Source organism: Polypterus senegalus, chromosome 4 (genome assembly GCF_016835505.1).
Source record: "Polypterus senegalus isolate Bchr_013 chromosome 4, ASM1683550v1, whole genome shotgun sequence".
NCBI classification, from domain to species: domain Eukaryota; kingdom Metazoa; phylum Chordata; class Cladistia; order Polypteriformes; family Polypteridae; genus Polypterus; species Polypterus senegalus.
In genome coordinates, this window is record NC_053157.1 from 3,959,487 (window position 1) to 3,985,052 (window position 25,566).

At 38.8% G+C, this 25,566-nt stretch overlaps 1 protein-coding gene across 1 annotated transcript in view; it reads left to right on the top strand.

Annotated features, from left to right (window-relative positions):
• znf330 (zinc finger protein 330) overlaps positions 1 to 25,295 on the top strand; it is a 107,683-nt gene extending 82,388 nt beyond the window's left edge. The window contains exons 8-10 of the mRNA XM_039750182.1: positions 9,800 to 9,846; positions 11,115 to 11,232; positions 24,845 to 25,295. Of these exons, the coding sequence (XP_039606116.1) occupies positions 9,800 to 9,846; positions 11,115 to 11,232; positions 24,845 to 25,128 (449 nt within the window). The 3' untranslated portion in view covers positions 25,129 to 25,295. The remainder of the gene's footprint in view (positions 1 to 9,799; positions 9,847 to 11,114; positions 11,233 to 24,844) is intronic.
• The last annotated feature ends 271 nt before the right edge of the window (positions 25,296 to 25,566 follow it).

The following is a 25,566-nucleotide window of genomic DNA, read 5'->3' on the forward strand; positions in this document are numbered from 1 at the left end:
ACCTACCAGGATGTTGGGCCAGCAGCCATTATTGCACTAGTGTGCTAACTGCACATTAACTATTAGGTGGTGAAATGGTGAGAGAGAGAGACAATTAGAGATGGGGGATGATAAAGGGGCCAGAACGACTAGGCCAAGGAGGGCATTTTAGTCACGACACTGGGATACACCCGACTCTTTTCGAAAAATGCCCATGAATGTTTAATGACCTCAGATATTCATGACCCCGGGTTTTCGTCTCATCCGAAGGACGATGCCATGCTTACAGCACAATGTCCTAGTTCTTGCACTGTGTGTATTGGGATCCACATTCAGACCACAGGGTAAGCGCTCCCTGCTGGATTCACCAACACATTTTCTAGCAGCAACTCGAGCTTTTACTAAATGGTCTCCGATCCAAGTACTGAACGGACCGAACCAAACATGCTTAGCTTCAAGTGAAAGACCTGTTCTGAAGTGCATGTGGTATGAATGTACTGCCATTCATCTGTTTTCACATCAAGCACTTTGTGGATTCCTGTGTGGGCAAACATGCTAAAACATGGAAGGAATTCATTACAAAAGGCTTTTTTTTTAGTTTGTTAATTGGCATTTGCAAATTGTGTGTTTATGTGCATGTACAGCCTTTTGCCCAGTCCTGGTGGGATAGCCTTTTCCTTCCGAATGCGTAAAATGGATTAAGAAGGTTCTAGAACTATCACTGAACTCAGTCCATTGAGGTGTACAGTGCTTGCACAGCGCTCAGACACTGCTGAATGTTTTGTCATGTGTACATTTTACTCTTATCTAAGGTCACTAACAGGGCAGTGTCTCTTTTTCCCTATGGCAATGGTGACAAAACCCCCCCTAAAAAATTAAGTAACTAAATTCTTATCTTTGCTCTAAAAAGCTTCTGGAAGGGGCATGCATGCACAGTTTTGTTGGTCCTGATTGGTCCTACTAGTTAGTTTGGGCTTTTGTTTCATGTATATTGTTAATACTCTGCTCATTTAACATTTTAATTAGTGCTGCTTTGATTACAAGTTACTAATACTGATTTCTCTGATTTTACTTTTTATATTTTGCCGTCCCAAAAACAAAAAAATTGTCATATTTTACACGAACAAAGGACATGTCACTGCAGTGAGCCGTGTCTAAGTAGTGAGTTTCTGTCCCAGGACCAGGTCCATTTTTAACGATGGCAGACTGTATTGATCAAGTGTGCCAAACTCAGATTCTGGAGGGCCACAGTGGCTGCAGGTTTTTTTTTCCAGTCAACTAACCATTTACTAATGTTAATAGAACATACTGCATTGACTTAATATGAATTGACTTGCTTTTTAATTGCTCATTTTTTTCTATTACCACCTGCCAAGCAATAATGAGATTCAAAACAGAACAACTGAGGAACAGACTAACTCTATCCCTTTTGTAGCCGTGTCCATCATACAATATGGGTCTCAATAAAGAATTTGAACGGAAAACCATGAAGGCGTGAGAAATACTCTGCTCTGGTGCATAAAATATTTGGATGGCAACCTCCTCTGGTTGTTGAACAGTTTTGGAAATGCTTGGTGTGGCTGAATGAGAGTAATAACAAACCCTAGATTATAGCAAATGTGCCATTAACAGCTAAATAGGTGATTGATTGGAGTGGAAATGGTGGCCCTCCAGGACTATTTGAGAGCCCCAAGATTACTGGTTATCTGTTGCCTTGTGTTGCATTTTATTAATGTTTGAGTGTCAGTAGGGATTTCATAACACGTAAAACGTTTTTACCATGTCAATACCAAAATTCCAAAAACATAACCGTATTCACTTTTTTACAGTATCGGTAGTAGTGAGTGAAAGTTAATAATGGTACTAATACATGACTGCATGTATACACATTAAAGTAAGATACAATAATTTGTGAGGAGAAACTACATGTGAAAGTGGCTCACAGTGATGGTGATGATACAGCTCCACATTAACATACATCGAAAACAAAAACTGCAGACATCTTTTCTGGAAATGCTTTATGTTCAAGGAAGGAGAATTTCAGTACATGATTGCAGGAATTGAGTTTATTATTATAAAAACATCCCAAACATACACATGCACTTTTCATTATTCATATTTTTGTCTATTTCTCAATTTTCAGAAATAGATCAGTGCATGCTTTGAGAGACCAATAATGTGACTGGTCAGATTTAACTTGTAGTGTCATGAATTTGTAAGAGGAGATGGAAGTGATAACGATATTCTGCGCGATACCAATAAAAGAGTGGAAGCTACATTCATTTGCCTGATTGCAGTGATGCCGTCTAAACATGTCTGTCTGAGCAGCCATTCATTTTCTAACCAGTATGTACAGTTCAGGATGGCAAGGAAAACCACACACACATCCGCCATCTCATACTGCACACTAGAAGTGCTAACAACAGTTGTAGCAAATAACAGTCAAGGCAAGTATCCAACAAAGTGGCTGTTTGGCTTGTCTTCACTGGCAATGAAATGAGCTGCCCTATAGTATTTGTTAAAGCCTAAAAAAAAAAATTAATTTAGTGTTTCAATGTTTTGTTGCACAAGCCATGCCTCCCTCTTAATATGGCATGAACGGTGTTAACAGAAATGCATAATGGCCGAGACATGCAGTTAGCAGGATGGGCAAGGCAGCATACTTCATTCCTGAATTAAGTACATGCAAACACTTAACTTGTGTCACTTGTGTCGTGTTTGAAGGCAAACTAATTTTCATGAGTATAAACTTTAAAGTGTGATGCACGTAGTGAATGCACCTTTTTCATGTATTTGAACAGACAAGATTAATTGGCCACAGGTAACGACAGTGAGTTAATGTTGTGATTCTGGATTTTTGCGCAGGTTAAGCAATAACAAAGTCTGATTGCGCATGTAAGTTGCTTTAAAAACGGCACAACAAGAATTCTAAAACATTAGCATAATGTAAAACTGACAAGATTGATTTCACACAAGACTTTTGTGCAAAAATAAAAAAAGAAGGGCAGATTTGGACAATTAAAGCACCAGGTTTTTGTGACATTTTAAATTTGAATTAATTTGACTTAAATATTACTCTTTAGTACATTTTTTTTTTTTTTTTAAACCAGCTAATGATGCAAATGTTGCCAATCTAACATTGTGATTCTATAACAAACAAAAGATGCTTAAAGTGTGTTTAAAAATATTTTTTGTTTTCATAACAACCAGACTTACGCAAGGGCTAACCTGGGCAGCACGGGTCCCGAAATTAGTCAAAATATATTAATAAGAATTTCATATTTGGTTTTTGAATTGATATTCCTGCTGTTAGTCTTGAATGCTTTAACTTTTAACTCTAAAACAGAAATTCATCCAAAACAAGCCTCCTGCATGTATTCATCCAGTGAACAACGGGCTGGTGACAGAGGGCAGGTGTTGACACAGCATTTGCAGTAACAGAGCAAACTGAATACAGGCACATAAAGCATGTGACGAAGAAAACGATTTACTGTGTGATAATAGTGACATTTCTTCAGGAGCTGATAGTGGCAGCATTGGTAAATTCTGGGCCAAGTGTTAGTGAAGCGTACCAAGGGGATGATTTTGCTTTGAATGTGCTTGTCAAATTTCAAAGCTGTAGCTCACTCCCGTCTCCAGAGTTCAAGAGAGAAGTATTAGCTACAGATAATCCCTTACAGAATTACAGTCTATTTATATATGACGGTCTGTTAGCTGTAATTCTGGCTGAACCCAACATAGAATACGTACATAGCAACTAATACAGCAGCACACACTAAGCCAAATTCCAGGCTCTATATCAGTCTGATGTTCATTATGATGAGCTGCTACATTTCTTTGCACTTCTTATATATCAAGATGTAATTGAAATGCCGGAGTATGCTGGTCAACAAAACCTTTACAGTGTGGAGAGAAATATCACAAGTGAGTAACATTTCAGTTTATTTCTCAGGTGACTGTATTATGTTGACAGTAATTCACCCGCCACTTCGCACAGGAGAAATCGTTTTTGAAAATTAAACGGCACTGATCGTGAGACTGATTAGGTCAACATGCAAGATCAGCATATTGTTGCTGATCAGTCACTTTTGCTTTAAAAAGGTCGTTTAACAAGGAAGCGATACAAACCATATAAAATTCCTGAGTTGGCAATGTCTCTACTGAACTACAGGTAGGTAGGTGAAGAGAGGCTGCTAACCAGTGAAAAATTAAACCTGCTAATGTGTTTTTGTATTTATTCTGTATTTATTAATTTATTTCTTTTTTTACTTTTACATTTACAAGTCTAAATACATGATATTGTGAAAATAATCCTATGACAGAATTATGTTTTAAAATATTTGTCTCCGTCTTTTCAGTTTCTCTCTCTCTCTCAAAATAGATAGTTGAAATAACATACTCTTTTTGTTCTTAACATCAGCCATGTCATACATTTTACATACAGTATATATAGTATTGTTGCAATAGGCTGGCACCTGTCCAGAGATTTTTCCTGCCATACATCTAAAGCTGTTGGGATAAGCTCCAGGTTTTCTACAATCTCGCTCTGGATAAGCGGGTTTAGAAAATATATATATTGCTCCTAATCTCAGATGGTGTTACTGTCATTTTGTGGCTGTCCATTCTCCTATTACCTGCTCGTACTCAAGTCTCACTACCCCCTAACCTTGACACTACATACTTTGCTTTTCTTTGTTTCCCTCAGTATAGCTAGGTGAGGTCTGCACACTGATTCAAACCTAAGAGCCCTGTTCTTCCTAATCCCCCATGATCACACCTGTCGGAACACAATGGAATCTGTTTTCTGATTTTTGGTATCTATTCAGGCTTGCAGGTGGTGCAAGTCTGTCTATAAATTGTATGTGACTGATGTGGAATCAGAGGTCAATATGGCTGGTTGAAAATAACAAAGCCCAGTATGGGAGATTTTTGAATGCAACATTAAAGTCATTAATTGTAAGCACATTGTCTTAGATCAGGAGACGATGTGTGCATTTAGAGAAAAAAAAAAACCCTCAAACCTTAAAATTCTCTTAAATTTCATCACAAATTGGTCCATTATGGGAAATACAAGGAAAAGATGAAACATACCACCAGTCAGCACAAATGACATAGAAAATATTTTAAAAATTATAAAATTGTTCATATTTAATATCTGGTTTTGATTATGCTTGTTTTTAACAGACAAAAACAAAACCATAGTAAACTATATAGTGTAGTAAGCTTCCACTAACATTAAATTTGTATCCAAACCTGTTAAGTGTACAGTTCTGTCTGTTTGTGACACAAAACTAAACTCCATAGTGGCCCTTTAACTATCACATAATTACTAAAACTAATATATACTGTATAAAAATAGAAATGTCTTTGTGAAATTAAAACTAAAAATATGCAGTGAAGGGAAACTAAAACTAAATTGAATTTCCAAGCAAGAAATAATAATGAAATAAAAACTAATATAAAAAAGGCAAAACTATGATAATCTTTATTAACGAGGCTGACACTGAAAAATGCAGTTTTAGCTTCTCACCAGTCATATTGGCACCAAAGTTAGTCATAGATCATTCTTTCACAACTTTTGTTGATCATCCAGGAATATTTTGTTATTGTTTGAGTGGGTTCTTTTTTTTTTTTCTCCAAAGCTATGATTTTTGACTTCTCATTTTTTCTCTAACTCAAATTAAACTTGTTCTTTTTGCACTTTTTATACTTCTCTACCACTCACTTGTATAGCATTGTTACATTTAACAGATATTATTTCCACTATCTCCCTTTTTCTTTCTCACTTTTTGTGCTGTCTTCTCCTTCTACTAAAAATCAGGAAAATATCATTTGAATGTTTGAATGAGGTTAAGTACAGTACATCTCAGTAGCAGATCACTGTCTAGTTCTGCTGTTTTTTTTTTCCCTTTCTTTTTACATTTATTTTGTTCTTGTTGTTTACTTTTTTTTTACCTTATTAGTAGTATCACTGATAGCTGGGACTTATTTTGAGGAACATATAGTTTTCCAGGTGAAATTGTGTGTTTTGGGCATTCTGTGCTGCTTTGCATTTTGCCAACCGTCTGTTTGGGTATGTCTCTACCAGCTTTGCCAACCTAGACTCTAAAACATTTTTTAAGTCTTCCTTGCGGAATGATTTAAATTTCATGGTGAGTGGCAATGGACTGCTCTCTTCAAGTCTACCCACAGATTTTCAGGATGCTGATTTTCTTCTGTAGGACATTCATCTTCCTATCCTTAAGCCACTTCATTGAGTTTTTTGATGCTGCGTTTAGGGTTGTTGTGATGCAAGGTGAACCACCTGTCCATCTTCAGCTGTTCGGCAGAGGTCTGCAGCTTAAGGTGTAAATTGCAGCATCCACTTTCCCATCAATTCTGATCAATCACCCAGTCGCTGCTCAAGAGAAGCCCCCAAAAAATAACATTGCCTCCACCTTGCTTCACAATAGGTATGCTGTGTTTTGGGTGGTGCACTGTGTTTGGTTTTTGCCAAACATAGCGTTTGATATTCAGTCTAAAAAGTTTAATCTGACCGTGAAAACTATTGCTACATGGCACCAGAATCTTCCAAGGGGTGCTTGTTTTTATTTTTAATTTTTTTTGGCAAAGTGCATAGAAGAGTTAGTGTGGTTTTTCAGTAGAGGCTTCTCCTTTTCCACCCTGCCATACAGGCCAACTTTGTGTAAAGCTTATGAAAATAGTGCCTTTCCCGGAGCCCTTTTGAAAACTCCTTTCTAATTATGGTAAATAATTTTCATTTCAATGCACTACTAGCAGTAGAATCCTCAAGGAATAGCCAGAATTAATCAGAACCAATACAATTATTGAGTGGCTGTACCAGTGCAAGTTAATAATGGTGAATCTAAGGGGCTGATCATTAATCCGGACTAGGTATTTTACTAATTAAATTTTAATAATTGTTCAGGATTTTTTAAAATGTTCTTTTCATTTCGATGTTAAGGGATATGATGCGTAAGTTTAGCTAGAATTAATTATATTTATTTTCATTTCCAGAGTTTAATGTGACAAAAGGTAAGGAAGGATTTTTGACAGGATAGGATAATTTTTTTTAGGCACTGTATACATAGCCAGAACCACACCAACCACACTTAATTCCAAGTAGACCTGAGTCTTTCACCCAGGACTTGGAATACACCACCATGCCACTCTCAATTTTAAACACCTTATCCTGATTTAATTTCAACCGGAGGGGTTATGGTTAGGGTAATAGCTTATCACTCTTATTAATGAATTCATAATTCTTTAATGTCAAAGAAATGATTCAACAAATGTAGATGTTGTCTTTTTTCCCTATCTTAATGTCTTATTAAGACTTCTCTACTGGCAGGTAGCTGGCAGCTGCTGCAGATGATTCAAAATGCAGCGGCAGGGTCTTGTGTTGAACCATTGAAAATGCTCTCATGTCACTCCTCTCTTCAGATCACACCACTAGCTCCCCTGTAAGCAGCACACGTGAAGTTCAGATTCTTGATGCTTGCCTACATTGTAGTCCGTGTGTGTCAGCAACTGTGTATATGGAGACACTTATGAGATCCTATGCTCCTTTTCACCCACTCATATCTTCTAATGAACAGTGTCTGTTGATACATGGCATCAAATCTTAATCCAGAACGTCTTCATGTGCAGCTCCTAGGTGGAGGTGGAATGAGCAGCTCACCTCCATCCAAACTGCAAAACGCCCTCAGTGTCTTTAAGAAGCATTTGTGGACTCCTTTTGTGGACACTTTTTCTGTGAGGTGTCGCTTTCTTGTGACTGAAGACAGAGAGATATAATTAAAGTTAGTAAAAATATTTTATTGATACACACCAGGCAAAGGTTAAATGACAGAGAAGCACAGTCCTAGGGCACCACCCTTCATCTGCCCCGAGGGGTCAGCGTTTCAAATTTTTTATAGGGCCTTTGTCTAATGACTTTTTTAGTTGCACAAGTATTTCAAGACATTACATCTTACGACATTTGCCTAGATCAGCATTTTACAATATTTTTTAAGTTCATCGGTTGGTCACTTGCGGTTTAGGAAAAACAAGAAGTTGCACTTGTCACGTACACTATGAACGAGACAGGGTCTGCATGGCTTTTGTCATGTACATCAGATTGATCAAGCTGTTTATTTTTTTTCCACATTCCCCCCTTTTGAACAATCTGGGTGTGACAAGGGATAAAGGAAAGTTAGATGGCGGAGGTAAAAAGTGGGGAAGGAGGAGGAGAGGGGGAAGGGGATGAGGAAACTGATGAAGCAATTTGGAGTATACGTTCCTCGTGTAGCATATAGGCCTTGGCCATAGAAGCAGTGAAATATTTGGATATTATATCATGAGACTAAAACATGGGGGTAGTCATATGACGGGTGGGGGGAAAATTAAAGATAGAGTAGCACAACTGGAATTAGTGGGGGTTTTGGGGTTAGTAAATAAGTAGAGAAGACAAGGTAACCCAGTGGGTTCAGAAATGTTGGATAGTGGGAAAGGGACTGTAGCTAAATGAGAGCGTGCGGCTGCGCAAGCGTAGCAATATAGACAACGTCTTTGCATCCTATGAACAATTACATTCCAAATTTAACATTCCAGCTACACATTTCTTTCACTATCTTCAAATCAGCAACTTTGTTAAACAGAACCTTCCAGATTTTCCTCATCTTGCACCCTCATCCACGCTGGAAAAAATATTGCTCAATCTCAAGGAATTAGACTCCATCTCTACAATATATAAAATCATTTTACAATCCCTTCCTTTCAAAGATCCAAGAGGACACTGGGAAAAAGATCTCTCAATTAATATATCAGAAAAGGATTGGAAAGTAGCAATGCGGAGAATTCACTCGAGCTCCATATGCGCAAAGCATACAATTATACAACTCAAAATTATATATCGAGCACATCTGTCTCGACTAAAACTCTCCAAAATGTTTCCAGGGCATGATCCAACCTGCGAACGTTGCAACCAAGTCCCAGCCTCACTGAGTCACATGTTCTGGTCCTGTACCAAATTAACATTATTCTGGACAAAAATTTTTAATTACCTTTCAGACAGCCTTGGACTCACAATCCCTCCTAACCCATTAACAGCTGTGTTTGGGGTTCTTCCAGAGGGGCTTAAAGTGGAGAAGGACAAACAAATTGTGATTGCATTCACTACACTCTTGGCACGCAGACTTATTCTGATAAACTGGAAGAACCCAAACTCTCCTCTTTTAAGTCAGTGGGAAACCGATGTGTTATATTATTTGAAGTTGGAAAAATCAAATACTCAGTTAGAGGATCCGTACAGACTTTTTTCAAAACATGGCAGGATCTAATCAGTAATATTTTAAAATAAGTTTAGAAAGCACAGATAATTTATTAATTTAGGTATGTTTACAAGCCTTAAACTTTATGCCGTTTGCCTTGCTCTCTCTCTCAGGGGTGGGGATCAATCTGTTCTTAACATAATTCTTTTTTTTTGTAAAAACTTGATTGCTATGTATGGATTGTAATAAAATTAATAATAAAAAAAGACATTACATCTTACGACATTTGCCTAGATCAGCATTTTACAATATTTTTTAAGTTCATCAGTTGGTCATTTGCGGTTTAGGAAAAACAAGAAGTTGCACTTGTCACGTACACTATGGACGAGACAGGGTCTGCATGGCTTTTGTCATGTACATCAGATTGATCAAGCTGTTTATTATTTTTCCACACTTTGTTCTGTGAATTTCTCTCAAATTAGTAATGGCTTTGACTCTTAATAGCTAACATAACAGTAGCTAGTCCAGTGTTGGCCTATTTGATTACATTTGTTTTATTTTTTTTTTAGGTGTGTCTTGCAACCGCCTTGGACAGCACTCCTGCCTACGCTGTAAAGTAAGACTAAAAACTTTTTTTTCCTATTTTGTTTATATGATGGATACCTAGAAAATTTTATAATTTTTTTTTTTTTTTTTTGCTATTAATTCATAAAACTTAATTTTTACCTTGCTGAATAATTCTTTTCACTACTCACTTTTCTCCATAGTCTTCATCAGGCTTGCATCTTCTCAGATATTCAAATCTTAGCGACACTCTCCCTTCATATAGTAGTAGATAAGTCTCCCGTTTGTAGCTATTATCACATTATACAGCTTTGAGTTGAACAGCATGTCATACTAAATGACTGCAGCTGTTGGACTGTGTTGGATGTCATTTCACATGACCAGGATTTACAGATTATGATGAATTAGTTGACTCCTACACGACTTCTCAGAACAGCTTTTCATTTCCAAAGTATCGCAATCTCACCACATTTTGAGTTCTAATTAATGTGCTACCTAAGAGTGCCAGTGACTATACAGATGTTTTCCTTTGTGGCGAGTTCTGCCACAATCTCGGCTCCTGACGTATTACAATAAACTCAACATGTCAGACGGACAAGACTCTCTTATTTTTGTGTAGCCCTAAATGCCTGTTTTCCTTCAAGCTACATTGTATGCATTGTACTCTTTAATTGTCCGCTCTCACTCACACACACATACACACAACGCCACTCCTACAACTTAACACAAAATCAAGCCTAATTGATTTTGTCGTGGCTCCTCTCAGTGCACTTATGATGTTCATAATTGGCAGACATGAACACGTTGTGACTCATCAAGAATGTATCATTCAAGATTATGACTGAAGATAGCTGGAAAAGTCTTATAGTGTTCTGCCAACCTAATGAAAACAGAGACATGAGGAATTCCTGCCAGCATTTGTTTTCAAATGAGAATTTCTTGGCTGGTTTCATGAAAACGGTAAGCAGTTTGCATTAAACAACATGCCAAGTACAATTCTTTGTTTGGCTATACCATTGTATTTCCCTTCGTCTAGAGAAACACATGACAATTTAAAATATTCATTTTTACTTTCTTAAATTAACTTGATTTCCAAGGGAGGAGTCACCACTTACTGGAGATACCCCATAATGAGTTAGATAGGTGTGATAACATAGGTTTTCTGTTAATTTAGACTTAACCATAGTGTTCATTTTTGGGGGTTATAATTCGTGGTTGGGGTAGGCAACTCTAGTTATTATTACCAAAGCAAAGTTATAATGAATACTAGTGCTCTTAATTTTGTTATTAATTAATCAAGTCTTTTTTTCCTCCCAACAGGCTTGCTATTGTGATGATCATGCTCGCAGTAAAGTATTTAAACATGAGAAGGGGAAAGAGCCTCCCTGTCCCAAGTGTGGTCACGAAACTCAGGGAACCAAAGATCTTAGCATGTCAAGTAAGTTCGGGTCCAAACATTTCACACATTTTTGGGGGTTGTGTTCACTGTACATTTCTACTGCTGACACAGCCCATCTGCTACTCAGAAGCCTGTAATTGGTGCACTTGTTAAGTTCGGCTCATTCTCTTTTCATTTGATTAAAAAACACTGAGAATTCTGGCTTTCTTTAAATCAGGAATATATTTTTCATTCTCAGAACACAGTTTTGATAACTTTTAATCAAGTCCTTTCTATTAAGAGCTGTAGTAATCTAAAAGCCAATTTTCTGTGAATATTATTTATAATACAGTTAAAATTCCACAAGACTCCGTCCAGTTAGACCAGTGGTTTGTTTCCTGGAAGAGTTTAGCCTCTTAGTGTCAATTTTAGCCTAAAGAAAAAGTTGTTGAAACATCAACCCTTTGATCCCACCACTCTGACCTGTAAGTAGGTTGTGTAGCTTAACAGTTGACAACTTTGACTTTACACTGTAAGACCTCATTTTTTATTTCAACTATATATTTAGTGTTTAACCTTGAGCAAGTCAGTGGCACAAAAGTGCAGTAAAAAACTTTCTCACATTCAGGGTATAACCGTGTCTTTTTCAACAGATATTCACGATTCTATCCTCTTTTATCTTATTCAGTCACTGTCGTCTCCTTCTTTTGGCTGCTCCTATTAGGGGTCACGACAGTGGCTCATCTTTTTCCATATTTTCCTGTCCTCTGCATCTGGCTCCGTTACACCCACCACCTGCATGTCCTCCCTCACCACATCCATAAATCTTGTCTTAGTCCTTCCTCTTTTCCTCTTGCCTGGCAACTCCATCCTTAACATCCTTCTTCCAGTATACCCAGCATCTGTCCTTTGCACATGTCCAAACCAACACAATCTCACCTCTCTGACTTTGTCTCCCAACCATACAACCTGAGCTGACCCTCTAATGTCCTCATTTCTAATCCTATCCATCCTCGTCACACCCAATGCAAATCTTGACATCTTTAACTCTGCCACCTCCAGCTCTATCTCCTGTGCCACCGTCTCCAGCCCATATAACATAGCTGGTCTCACTACTGTTCTGTAGACTTTCCCTTTCACTCTTGCTGTTACCCGTCTGTCACAAATCACTCCCAACACTCTTCTCTACCCTGGTTACATTCTCTTCTTCAGCTCTCTTCCACACACCCCTTTACTTTATACTGTTGATCTCAAGTATTTAATTTAGTGGACTTTTACAAAAAGGATGGAAAGGTTCCCCACGTCTTCACATTAAAATGTTATTAGGTTTATATTTTGTGCCTTGTGATGATGTGCCTGCTGCTTCTGAAGAATTGTGGATTCTTCCCTTCTGGAGCTGGAGATATCCCAATCAACATATGCCCAACTGTTAAAAGGGTAAGCACAGAGTAAAACAGATGGATGATGTCCTGAATAATGGACTATTTGCCTGGCCATCCACCGTTTGTGAGGCTCATTTTCTAGTCAACCTGTACACCTCAGACTAAAATAACAACAGGTCATGTAGCAGAGAAGAGAGTGATGACAAAACAGATGGCCATTGTGGACAGTGCTGCACATCCTGTCTGGGAAACACCAGCACTGAGGACTTTTAGTAAGCAGAAATTTGTCAAGAAACGCTACTGGGGCTGCTTCATACCTACACCAATACTCCTTTATAATGCATTTAATGCCTTTATTTTTTTCCTTTTTGTAATATTGTTTTGTGTTTTTGAACGGGGTTGTTTGTTGCAATATCCCTATATTTCTTAGAGCAGCTCATTGTGACTGTCATTAACCAAATCAAGCTTTCTTCTGTTGTATAAATCTTTAATCTTGATAAATATTTCCTGGCCTTAGTAAATTTACTTTTATCTTCACATATAATACAGTAGAGTCTTGCTTATCCGCCATAAACGGGCCAGCAGAACGTTGGATAATGGCAGGTGTTAAGAAAAAGCCTATTAAACGTCAAACTATGTTATAATTTTACACATTACATTACTAATAATCATGTTTTACAATAAAACAGAATAAATTAACTGAAAAAAATGAACTTACAGTTACAGAATTGTCTGAAGTTTGCAGCATCATTATGTCGATTCCTGTAGCTGCTTCTTGTTGCTCAATATAATTAATTGCAGTTTCTAGAGCCTTAACTCCGTCACTCATATAGTCAACATCCGTACGAGCGTACAGTATACTGTTTACTACAGCATTGTGACTGTGTGTGTGTGTTTGTGCTGTGACGTGCGAGTCCCTGTCTTGCACCCGAAAACTCGAAGCTGAGTCTCAGCACTTTTAGCAACACCAGCTTTATTCAGCTTGAAACAGCAACAGCGCGGTTATTCATTGTAGCAGGATCTGCCATTCTCCTATACACAGACACAGCAGTCAGGCAGGGTCGGGGGGGAAAGTAATACTGAGCCCAGCGCATTTATAATGTCGCTTGTTCCTTGTATCACCTATCGACGGTAAGAACTTACAGAATGTCCGCGATCGTTTCGGATTGGCTTTTATGGCAAACTGCTACAGCGCTGGGAGACTGCGTGTCGTCCTGTTCGGTGGAATCCCACAAGAGTTTAGAAACTCACTCACACCAACCATGATTCTTTTCAAAGGTAAAGTGCAGGTTAATTTGCTTTATGTATTTTTACTTAATATTTTCTATTAATCATTTTTATATGAATAGTTTTGGGTTGTGGAATGAATCATCTGAGTTTCCATTATTTCTTATGAGGAAATTCACATTGATATACTGTACGAGTGCTTTGGACTGCGAGCACATTTCCAGAACGAATTATGCTCGCAGACCGAGGTTCCACTGTAATTGGCTGCGGCAGAGTTGGGAGCAACAAAAAACAGACTACACTCACGCTCGCAACTTGCAGTTCTTGTTGCCAATTGATTTTTTTTTGCGGTGGGACGTCGGATAATACGGAATGTTTGATAAGCGAAGGTAAGATAAGCGAGACTCTACTGTATACTAATAGCTTTGGACATTGAGAAATTCAAATTGTGTTCACATTATGTATCTTTTTTAGTTTTTCTGTTTTGAAAGTTCATGGGATGCCACTTTGTTTTTCACAGTCTTTGCCATTTTGTGGTTTTGTTATGAAAGCCCTGAGGTTTGAAGATGCACATAGTGACATCATCTGCCCAATGCAAAGTCATTGTTTGTTTTTTGGTGTCCATGATTGTGGATATACTAAACAAACCTCCCTCGCCCTGGTCACACCTCTCTGGGAGTCACCACCTTATTGTGGTGAAGAGGTTTGAGTACCCCTGTGATTTTCAGAGTTATGTTTTCCAGAGCACAAGCTCCTGGTAGGGCCTCCCAAAGCAAATTGGTTCCAGGTTCAGAGGTCAGACAAAGAGCGATTTAAAGCTCATAATAATGCAAACTCATAAATTTAAAAAGAGTACCGTTCCATTTGGTTACCGGGGCTGCCTCCTGGAGTCGGGACAGGAAGAAGTGCCTGAAGGTGAGAACCTGGTGGCTGGGCCTACCACAGGACCTGGTTGGGCATATCATAAAAACACAATGTTTGAATGCCCTCCTGTGAAATCACCACATGCAGGGGGAATAGGGGCCAAGTGTAATTCGACCTGGGCAATGAAGTGGTGTAAAATGAATGAATAAACTCTTGCCACGCTGCTTTTAATTTTTTGCTGCTTAAATAGTTACAAATTCTTGCTGCACTCTTTATGACTTTGCTGCATTGCATTCAGTTATTTTGATTTCACAGCTTTTGAACTGTGTCCTATTGTCTGACATGAGGTTTCATCTCCTGGTCCTTTCTATCAGCCCATGACTGATCATCACAGAAGGGTGCTGCAACTGTCCACAACTTGTTAAGATCATGTCAATGAAGACTATGGCTGAACATCTTTGGGGGAAAAAAAAGATTAGTGTAGTGTCAGTGGGCCTTAAGTCAGCTTTTATTTCATGCAAGAGGGATGATGGTCATATTCTAAATCCAAATCACAGAGTATTTGTTTTTACCTTACCATGTTTAAAAACTAAAGGCATTTGAGCTGAAAATGCAGAGATGTTTGAGTGTAATGTAGAGACCTTGGAATGTAGATCATAGACCTCCTTAAATGAGAAATATCTGAGATGAAGGAAAGATTTTCCTTTTTTTTTTTTTTTTGAAGTACATTGTTGTGTGCTGATTCTGAAATGCTTAGGTCACTTTGATATTTGTGAATAGTGATGAGCAAACCCAGATTAATTCACTTTGCCCCAACCTTGGCAAAAACACAGAAAGGTTTGGAATAGCAGTGAACTCAGAGAAATACTTTGAAGTCAAGGATGGAGAAACTGAACTCGTCCCCGAGTGCTTAGGGAACTGTGTGCCAACTATGCCTGAGTGATTATTGTAGCCAAAAATGTGACCTGAGATGAGAGACAGAATTGGTAACCAGTGCACCTGGTGGGATTGTTCTTTTGAATTGAAGATCCACCCCCCTCCCCTTATTCATTGGTCAAGTGTCCAGTCTTCAATTCAGAAGGTCAATTACATGCAAATTTTGTTTCATTTTATACCTGGTGTTGATGTGCCTAACAAATATTGACTGTTCTGGCAGTGAAAATTGAGCAGATTTAGCATTTTAAATAGAATGTGTAGTGAATCACAGCTCACAAAGTGCAAATGTAATGCAATGTTTGATAAAATATTTTTAAATCAAGGCTTTTGGAAAAATCAGTGCCAAGATTAAACAGGAAAACAATTCACACAGGATTTATCTTTGGAATTGAAGATCTCTGTCTCTCACCCATGTTCACTGGTCAAGAAAATCGACCTCTCCTTCTCATTTATTGGTCAAGAAGATTCACCTTTTCCTCTCATTCATTGGTTAGGAAGGTTCACCCTTTCCATTAATTTATTTTGTCAAGGACACCCACTTCTCCATCTAATTCACTGGTCAAGAGTCCTGTCTTCAATTCAATAGATCAATCACATGTGAATTATGTTTCATTTTTATGAGTACAGTGATCCCTCCTCGATCGCAGGGGTTGCGTTCCAGAACCTCCCGCGAAAGGTGAAAATCCACAAAGTAAAAACCATATGTTTACATTGTTATTTTTATATTGTCACGCTGGGGTCACAGATTTGCACAGAAACACAGGAGGCTGTACAGACAGGGACTTTAAAACACTGCAAACAAACATTTGTCTCTTTTTCAAAAGTTTAAACTGTGCTCCATGACAAGACAGAGATGACAGTTCCGTCTCATAATTAAAAGAATGCAAACATATCTTCCTCTTCAAAGGAGTGCGCATCAGGAGCAGAGAATGTCAGAGAGAGAAAAGCAAACAATCAAAAATCAATAGGTGCTTTTAAGTATACGAAGCACAGCCGGAGAACACAGCCACAAGGAAGGGAGCAATGTGAAGGTAGTCTTTCAGCATTTTTTTATAGGAGCGTCCATATTCTCTAGGCCAGTGTGCGAACAGCCCCTCTGCTCACACCCCCTCCATCAGGAGCAGAGAATGTCAGAGGGAGACAGAGAGAGAAAAGCAAACAATCAAAAATCAATACGTGCTGTTCAGGCTTTTAAGTATGCGAAGCACCGCGCGTGAAGCATATCATATATCATTGAGGAGTTTTATTTAATCCATAATATGTGCTCTGATTGGGTAGCTTCTCAGCCATCCGCCAATAGCGTCCCTTGTATGAAATCAACTGGGCAAACAAACTGAGGAAGCATGTAATCCAAGCAAAATCCACGATGGAGTGAAGCAGCGAAAGTCGAAGCGCAATATAGCGAGGGATTACTGTAGCGCCAAAATGCTTGTTATATTGACAGTTCTGGTATTGATAATTGAGCAGATTTAGTATTTTAAAAGGACTATGAGATTAATCACAGATATAAATCCCTCCCTGAGATAAATATTTACTCTTGAGTCCACAACTCCAAGCCCTTTTTCTCTCGCTGCGCCCCCCTGTGATCCTATCACTATGACTAATTAACACCCACAGAGCCTGTGATGCAAGGGATTAGTGTTATATACTCGTCTACTACAGGTCATGCTGGCCTTGCAAAACTGCATGGGGCACACTAGCCGCACACTGAATTTTCTGGTAAAGTAACGATGGATAAGGTCACCAGTGAACATGTATCATACTGATTGTGCATGTTTGTGTGTGCATTATTGTCAGTAGGTTTTTTTTTGGTTTTTTTTTGTACTGAGTGTAGAGTTTTACTGAACAATGTCTTTGTGTACTGTTGTACATTTCCCTCCCAGGAGAAATAAATTGCCTCTCTAACCCAGGACACCAGTCCTGAAATTGAAAAGAACATAACAGCAAAAAAAAAAAAGAAAGGAAACAAGCAATTAAACAGTACATTTCTGAAACAGGCCTCCTTCCTTCATTCCACATTTTCTGACAAAAATCTGGTCCGCATTTGGCATCTTTTAAAAGGTGTCTACTAAGAGGCCAGTAGTTAAAAGAATGGAGAAATGATTTCAGTAGGCCCAGCTTATGGAGCTGTATTTAATCAAATGACTTTTCATTAGAGTTCTCCTCATTATTTTCAGGGGGATATGTACGTATATAGGCACAATTGAATAACTACAGTTGAAGCCAAAGATTTCCACTCCCCTTGGGTAAAATCTTTCGCACTCACTTTTTCCCAACTCCACACTTGTCATGTTGCCATACAGTTCCACTGTTACTTATTTACAAAAGTTACAATAACTGCTAAGAGGAGATGGAATTATGTCTGCCTTTATTTTCTAAAGCAGATTTTGAGTGGTTTTCTGTACATTTTATTTTTTTGTGGACTTGCGTGTTAATCAAATGCTTAGTGTCACCTTCCACAAGCTTCTCACAATACCTGGCAGGAATTTTTACCCATTCCTTCTGACAAAATTGATGTTAAATCAATGAAGCTTGTGGGCCTTCTTGGTTGGACTCATTTTTTAGTTTCTGTGGGATTCAGGTTAGGGCTTGGTAATGTCCCACGCACAATACTTTCACCTTGTTGTCTTTAAGCCATTTTGTTACAACTTTGGGTGTATGCTTAGTATCGTCGTCCTGCTGGAAGACAAATTTGTGACCAAGTTTGAACTTTTTGGCTGATGTCTTGAGGTGTTTCTTCAGAATTTCTAGATAATCCGCCTTCCTCATAATTGCATTTATTTTCTGAAATGCTCCAGTCCATTTAACCCCAAAATATGATGCTGCCACATGTATGCTTCAAATTTGGGATAGTGTACTTTAGCTTAAAAGGCTTACCCTTCTTCCTGCATACATAGTAGTGATAATTTCCCATTGGGGATTAATGTAGTATATTATATTATGGCCAAACAGTACAATTTTTGTTTCATTTGATCACAGAACACTCCTCCAAAAGGCCAGGTCTTTATCCTGGTGATCACCTACAAACTTCAGTCTGGCTTTATTATGTCAGTCTTGGAATAAGGATTTCTTCTTTGTATGACAACCATTCAGGCCATGGCGATGAAGAACTCTCTTAATGGTGGATGTAGATACTTTGGTACCTGATACGTGATAACTCCTTTGGTGGTTCCTTATCTGTTTTCTTGGTGTTCAGTTTAACCTTTTGCAATACATAATATGTGCTTCCTGCTAGAATGATGCAGTGTGTGTGTGTGTGTGTGTGTGTGTGTGTGAGAGAGTGAGAGAGAGAGATCCATTGTGATAAGAGGTCCATGGTGAAGTGTGATTTGAATAAATAATCACGAGTCCCGGAGTGTATTTGCTCCCAACAGGTGAAGGTGCCCATGTAAGTGTTCAAGGACCACTCCAAGGTTAATTGTGGTGCTTGGCTGATCGCTTATTCATGTGCAAATGTGACAGTGTCAGTCAAGTGCTTCATTCCGTGTTTGGAGCAGGCAGAGGACAGCACCTGCAAACAATTAGCGTTATAAAGAGAGCCTGCAGAGTAGTGAGGGGGTAAGGGAAAGGAATGGAACGAAAGAACAACAAAGACAAAGGAACCGAGGTTAATGAAAGTAAGAGAGAGAGGCTGGATCAATGAGGAAGCCTCTGCGATGAAATGGAGCAGGCGGTCGTAAAAACGACCCCTATAGTAGTGCACAGTCGGTACTTGATTACAGGTGTTGCTCCTGCTGAGTGATTTTGGGAATAATGAGCGACCAAAGGCTTCCGCGAGGCCAAGGAGTTTGAGTCAGAGAAGCAAGGCTTGACATGGCACTCTGCGAGGGACCTGAGCCGTGTTAAGATTGACTGCATCTGTTGGTGGATGTCTCCTCTCGCTGCTGAGATCCCGCCTTGGGTAAGTGGAGGAGGTTTTTGTGGAAGGAGGTACTGGGGCTCACGGATTATGTGAAGGATAGAGGCTGCCTGGGATTTTAACCTCATTTTTATGGACTGAATTTATTGAACATTTTTATCCTCCTCTTGCCACCCTTTTTTATGGATTTTTTATTTATTAAAATTCTGGAGCACTGCTCTTTTGAACACTTTGATTGTCGTTTTTAACAAAAGCACCCAACACTTTTCACCAACCCCTTGCTAACTCTGCCTTGTCCTCATAAATGCAAAGAATTATTATTATTATTATTATTTGCCCAGTTATCCACAGTTCCTGGCTCAAGTTGCTTCTGGAAGCAACAAGTGATTGTTTTGTTGAACCACACCATCATATCCATAGATGCTTGTATTTGCATACAATTGCTCAATCAGCATCTTTACCATCTTCATTTGTTTTCAGATTGTTCCAGTGTCTTGGCTGACTCGCTTGGAATTTCCCACTGCCTCTAAGTTTAGACCCATAAATACAGCAACAGACACACTAATAACTCAATTAAGGCCACTCAGGACAGGCTGTATAAACAAACATTCAACTTGATGAATAGAAACTTTAACCCACTGAAAATCTGATATAGTGAATAAAGGTTGAAATAAATCTGGTTCCACTTATTTTTTCCACTCATTACTTTTAGAAATAAAGTCAATACCCAAATTGATTTAACACAGGGAATGTATGGTAACATCACGCACATGGCATTGAGAAACACTGCGGCGTTAAATGCACACAAAGAGTTGCACAAAAAAAGAAAAGCTGTGAATTGGTTAAAGATAAGAGAACAGCCCCAGTTAGACATTATAAAGGCGTATTGCCGTAAGTATGGAGGAGCCCCAGTACTGTTTTTTAACTCACTACTGTTGTCTAAACGACTCCATGCTAGTGTGCTACAGAGAGGTTGGGTAGCATTGTTCATAGTGGACATCAGTTTCCTCTTCATTCTCTCCTTTATCTCTGGATACTGTGCATTCCATACCTCAACCTGCCTTTTCTTAACACTAGAATCTCTAAAACCTGCACATTTTTTCATTGTGCCGAATCACCTTAATTTTCCTCACAGCTCCTTATCACTATGCCAGTTGCCCAGTGTATTATCATGGTATTCCCCTCTGGTTACCCTTAACCTAAGGGTAAGTGTACTCAGCAGTTTCGTTACCTGGTTGATCTGCTGTTGCACCTTAAGGCTGGAGGTATACTTCACGCGAAGCATGCTGCAGCGGACGCTCCTGCTATGTAAGCGTTGTAGTGTTTATACTTGCGCGTGCACTTTAAGTAAATCTGGAGGAATCCACCAGGTGGCAGTGCGAAATATTATCACGGTGGGAACATGTTCGGCTTCTCTGTGTTGTGAATTGCCTAGAACACCTAATAAATTCCGATGACACCTTACCGCAATATCTCTGAAAAGGATGTTTATTGATTAAATCCATCAATCCAGGGATGTGTCCATTCCAGCAAGCATTCGGCACGAGTGAGAAACAATCCCTGGATGAGGCCTCAGCTCATCGCAAGGTGAATACAAGCACACACATACACTAGCGTCATTTTAGCAGTACCAGATCCCCAAATCTGTGGAATACAAGCAGGAAATATCAGCAACATAACTCCCTGCGAGACAGCAGTGCTACCGTTCCGCCACAGTATCGCCCCCATGTGTGTATTTATTGCCCCCATGTGTGTAATTATTAACAGTATTCATTATTTAAACGAAATTATATGTAATATGTAACATACTTTAATGCTTTTCATCATGAAAGTGATATCAAGTATAAATCTAAAGATTCAAAATGTGCAGAGAGTTAGAATATCATACATTTAATTTATTCTGTGTGGTGATCTATTGCTGCTTGCCGCTACTGTCAGGTCCAAGAAGCTCGTAGCGATTAAAAACTGGGATGACATTTACGACGGTCTGCTCTAATAATAAACTACAAGGTTAAAGTGGACATTTTGAGATTAAAGCCGAAATTTCCACTTTAATCACAAAATACACGTTTTCACCGTGTCCTTTATTTTTTTTTCTCAGTGGCTCAAATATAACGCTATACATTATGTTGCTGTTGTGAAGTTGCAAAAACAAAAAAATGCATATACACATATATATATACATATCTACATATATATATATATTAGGGGTGGGACTCGATTAAAAAAAATAATCTAATTAATTAGAGGCTTTGTAATTAATTAATCTTGATTAATCGCATGTAATCGCACAAGTAAATTTACCCCAAAGCGCAAAGGTTTTTTTTTAATGTAAAAGGGTTTTAGTGGGTGACAGAATCAAATAATAGACATGGACATATGAATATTGTAAACTCAAGCAGTTTTAATTTCTGAAAAAAAAAATGCATTTAAACTGCATTTCAGTTCAAAACAGAAAAAAAAAATATCATCCCTGGCTAAAATTGGGCAGACTTAAAAATAAAGTGGTATTCTAAGTACTTTAAGTACATGTTCAGAATGGCATTGTCTTTAAATAATAATAAGAAAAATTTCAACATAAAGTGCAGTTTTTCTTCTTAAAAAAAAAAAATAAGTCAGAAACATAAAAGGTAATTTGACCAGCTTCATCTTTAAACTCTGAGTAACCTTAGCCAAAATTATTTTGTACATTAGGCTAAAACAGTGTGATCATTGAACATTTTGTAATTAGATGTAATTAAAATTACTAACGGTCACAGAAGTCCAGTGATCCCCAGTAAGAGCCACAAAGTCCAACTTCTGTAATGCAACTAAATTCGCTTGCTTTTCAGTGTCATAAAGCTGTTGAATTGATCTGAAGTCTCGTGCCGTCACAAACTCTCGGTGGCTGTAAGGTTTTCAGTAATATTAGTGGTGTCCCAACCCTCAAAATTAGAATATGCTCAGTAGTGCCTGGAGGATTCAGAGTGTGGAGAAACCCTAGAGACAGCATGTGTATTAATTTGTGGATTTTTCTGTGAGTATTTGGTGGCAGCGTCACAAAGTTGCTTCCGCAAGACCGCGCTAGCTGCAGAGCTCAGCTCAGAGCGAAATGAGGTGAATGGGAGGGGAGATGATGACGTCAATCCCCCAATAACACAGTCTCTCGGAATTTGCATAAGCACAGTCCTTCACCAGCAATTTTAACTTAGTTACAAAGTGATCAAAACTCTCGTTTATACCCTGCGTCCTCTCATTAAACTTGTATCCCGCAAATATCGTATTAGTAGTGGGCATGACAAACGCCAGTGGCAGCCTGTCTATGAACTTAATTTAAACTTACGGTTTACACCGTGCTTTGTTTTCGCAGTAGCTGCACTTATGAATATGCTTGTATGCGTCACTCTCTCCCTTCTTATTGTTTCGCTGCCTTCTCAATTGTATAATGCATGTTTTCTTCAGCGCTCTTTGGAGCTCCTCCTTGTTTTCTACATACTGCCTTCACAGTCAGTTCACGTGATCACGTGGGAGGCGTGATGACACGACACACAACTCCACCTCCCACGGCCATCGCGCTGCAGTCTATTACAGTATATGGAGAAAAAATAGGCTCCAGTTATGACCATTACGCGTAGAATTTCGAAATGAAACCTGCTCATCTTTTGTAAGTAAACTGTTAGGAATGAGCCTGCCAAATTTCAGCCTGCCACCTACATGGGAAGTTGGAGAATTAGTGATGAGTGAGTGAGTGAGTAAGTCAGTGAGTGAGTGAGTCAGTGAGGACTTTGTCTTTTATTAGTATAGATTACGATCGGGAATATGCGACGCTTGAATATAAAAGCACCACGAATGCATCTGTATGTCGGCATTTTGCTTCACCACATCGAACCATTCATCAAACAGCGAAGCACGCACATCGAACCCCGTAGGAGCTGCATAGAGGCTTTCTGTCACATGGAGATAGTAAACAGAGACTCTGACATCACATTCCGACTTTTAGCACACTGCGCCCCTGACGTTTTGTTGGTACTGCAACTCGCGCACGCGTCGCGTTAATTTCTGAGGATGTGCTCAGAGGGCGCATGAAATGAACGTGTGGCAGCCATGATGCGGGCACGTACGCATTCTGAACGTCAAGTATAAACCAGCCCTAAGATTAACACACACGTACATAGCCATACACATACACACAGAAACTCCACAGTGCCCCATGAATGACAGACACACAGCTGGTTAATCACTAGCACTTTAAACCACACAAGTGCCTTATGAATAAAACAACTTGTCACTCTCCTGGGACTTCATGAGACTTGCATACACACAGACCCTAATCACAACAGTGCCCAATGAATAACAAATACACCACTGGTTAATCTCTACCACTTAAACCACACAAGTGCCTTAGGAATAACACAGCCTGTCAGTCTCTCAGCACTTCAAGAGACTTACTTATTATCGGCATGAACAACATACAATATTTTAAAGATATATCAGACCTAAATATTACTTTTGGTCTATAAGAATACATTTAAACATGCAAAGGCTCGGCACCCTTGACTATAGGCCATTTATCAGCCAAGAATGCCTTATTTTACGTCCTGTTCCCTACTATTGGGTGGAGCTCATACCCTTAACCCTTAATAAACCTCGCAGCACAGAGCGTATGGCAAATCTCCGGCTGCACCAGGTTCTCAAAGAAATCTACCTTATTACTTCAGTCACTCTAGACATTAAGACAAAGCATAGAAAGTTGAAAGCAGCATGGTATTTATTACAGGAATAATAATACTAGTAAAAAAAAGAATAATAAAAAATAGGACTGATACTAAAGTCTGGACATATATAGTCTTTAGAAAAAGCTTACAAAAAAGTAAAGGATGGATGTCACAGGTGGCTTGTGATCGAGCACTCATAGCTGTTCATGAGATGCTTTTCTGATGATCGGTTGGAAATGGCCGCACGTTGCTGGCGCCCTCTGTTCCCTTCTCTCTGACATCTTCGTCCCTTCTTCTTACTCCCTCCTCTGTCACTTTTCAGGCGAGGCATATTTATTTTAAAATTCTACCGGGGGGTTTTGCAGGATGTAATCATTAGATATTCTGATTGGCTGCCTTCCACAGACAGCGATCGCGCTTCTGGACGCTCTTTGGTGTGTCGTCCCATTGTAGGGAGCCCCAAAAGAGTTTAGAAACCTTACAATTATCATTATTATTATTATATAATAAAAACATACATTTGATGTAAATTTATGGTATTTGTAAATGTAAAACGTACAGTACATGGCAGTAGAAGGAGGAAAAAATAAAAGTTGGTGAAGAGAAACCGTTAATTATGAGTTCAACTTTATAATAAGACATCAGAACTCCATTGCAGAGTTTCTCTCTTAATGTTGCTTTTTTGGTTTTGTTTTTCCTTCTTGCTGCAGCTCGCTCTCTGAAATTTGGCCGGCAAAGTGGGACAGATGATGGTGATGGGGCTTCTGGATATGATGCTTACTGGAGGAGCGTATCATCTGGAGGAGGTGGAGCTGGTGGTGAAGATGAGGAGGAGGAGGAAGAGGATGAAGAGGAATATGGAGATGAGGATGAGGAGGATGATGAAGAAGAGGATAAGGAATCTGACATTGAAGTTTCAGAACCCTTCTCAGAGCTCAATCTTGGCAGGACCTACGCCAGTGGGTATGCCCATTATGAAGAATCACATGACTGATCAGCATGCACACTCTTTATAGCTGATGACGTATTATCTATTTATCTATTTGGGTAAAGCAAAAAAAAAACAAAACAAATTTTCTCCCCCAAAATATGTACAACTCTTTTCGGCTGTTTGACTTGTTCAGGACTTTGTCATTAAAATTGAAATGGTTTCTACCTGCATAAACGTTATTTCTTAATGATTTCTAAATAGAATTGAAATAATATGAGATGGTGTAGACTTTACTCTGAGTGGTTCCTGTCTCTCTGCCTTGTCACTTGAATTTTTCCATAAGTTGTTACAGATCGATTTCATACACTGATAGCGTTTTGCAAAGAAGTGCATTTGAGAGATGCTTCTTGGCAGCAAATGATTTCCTCGTAAGGCCCGGCACCCGTTGAGCTATTGAAGTGTGTGCATCTGCAAAAGATGTGAAATTAGAATAGAAGATTG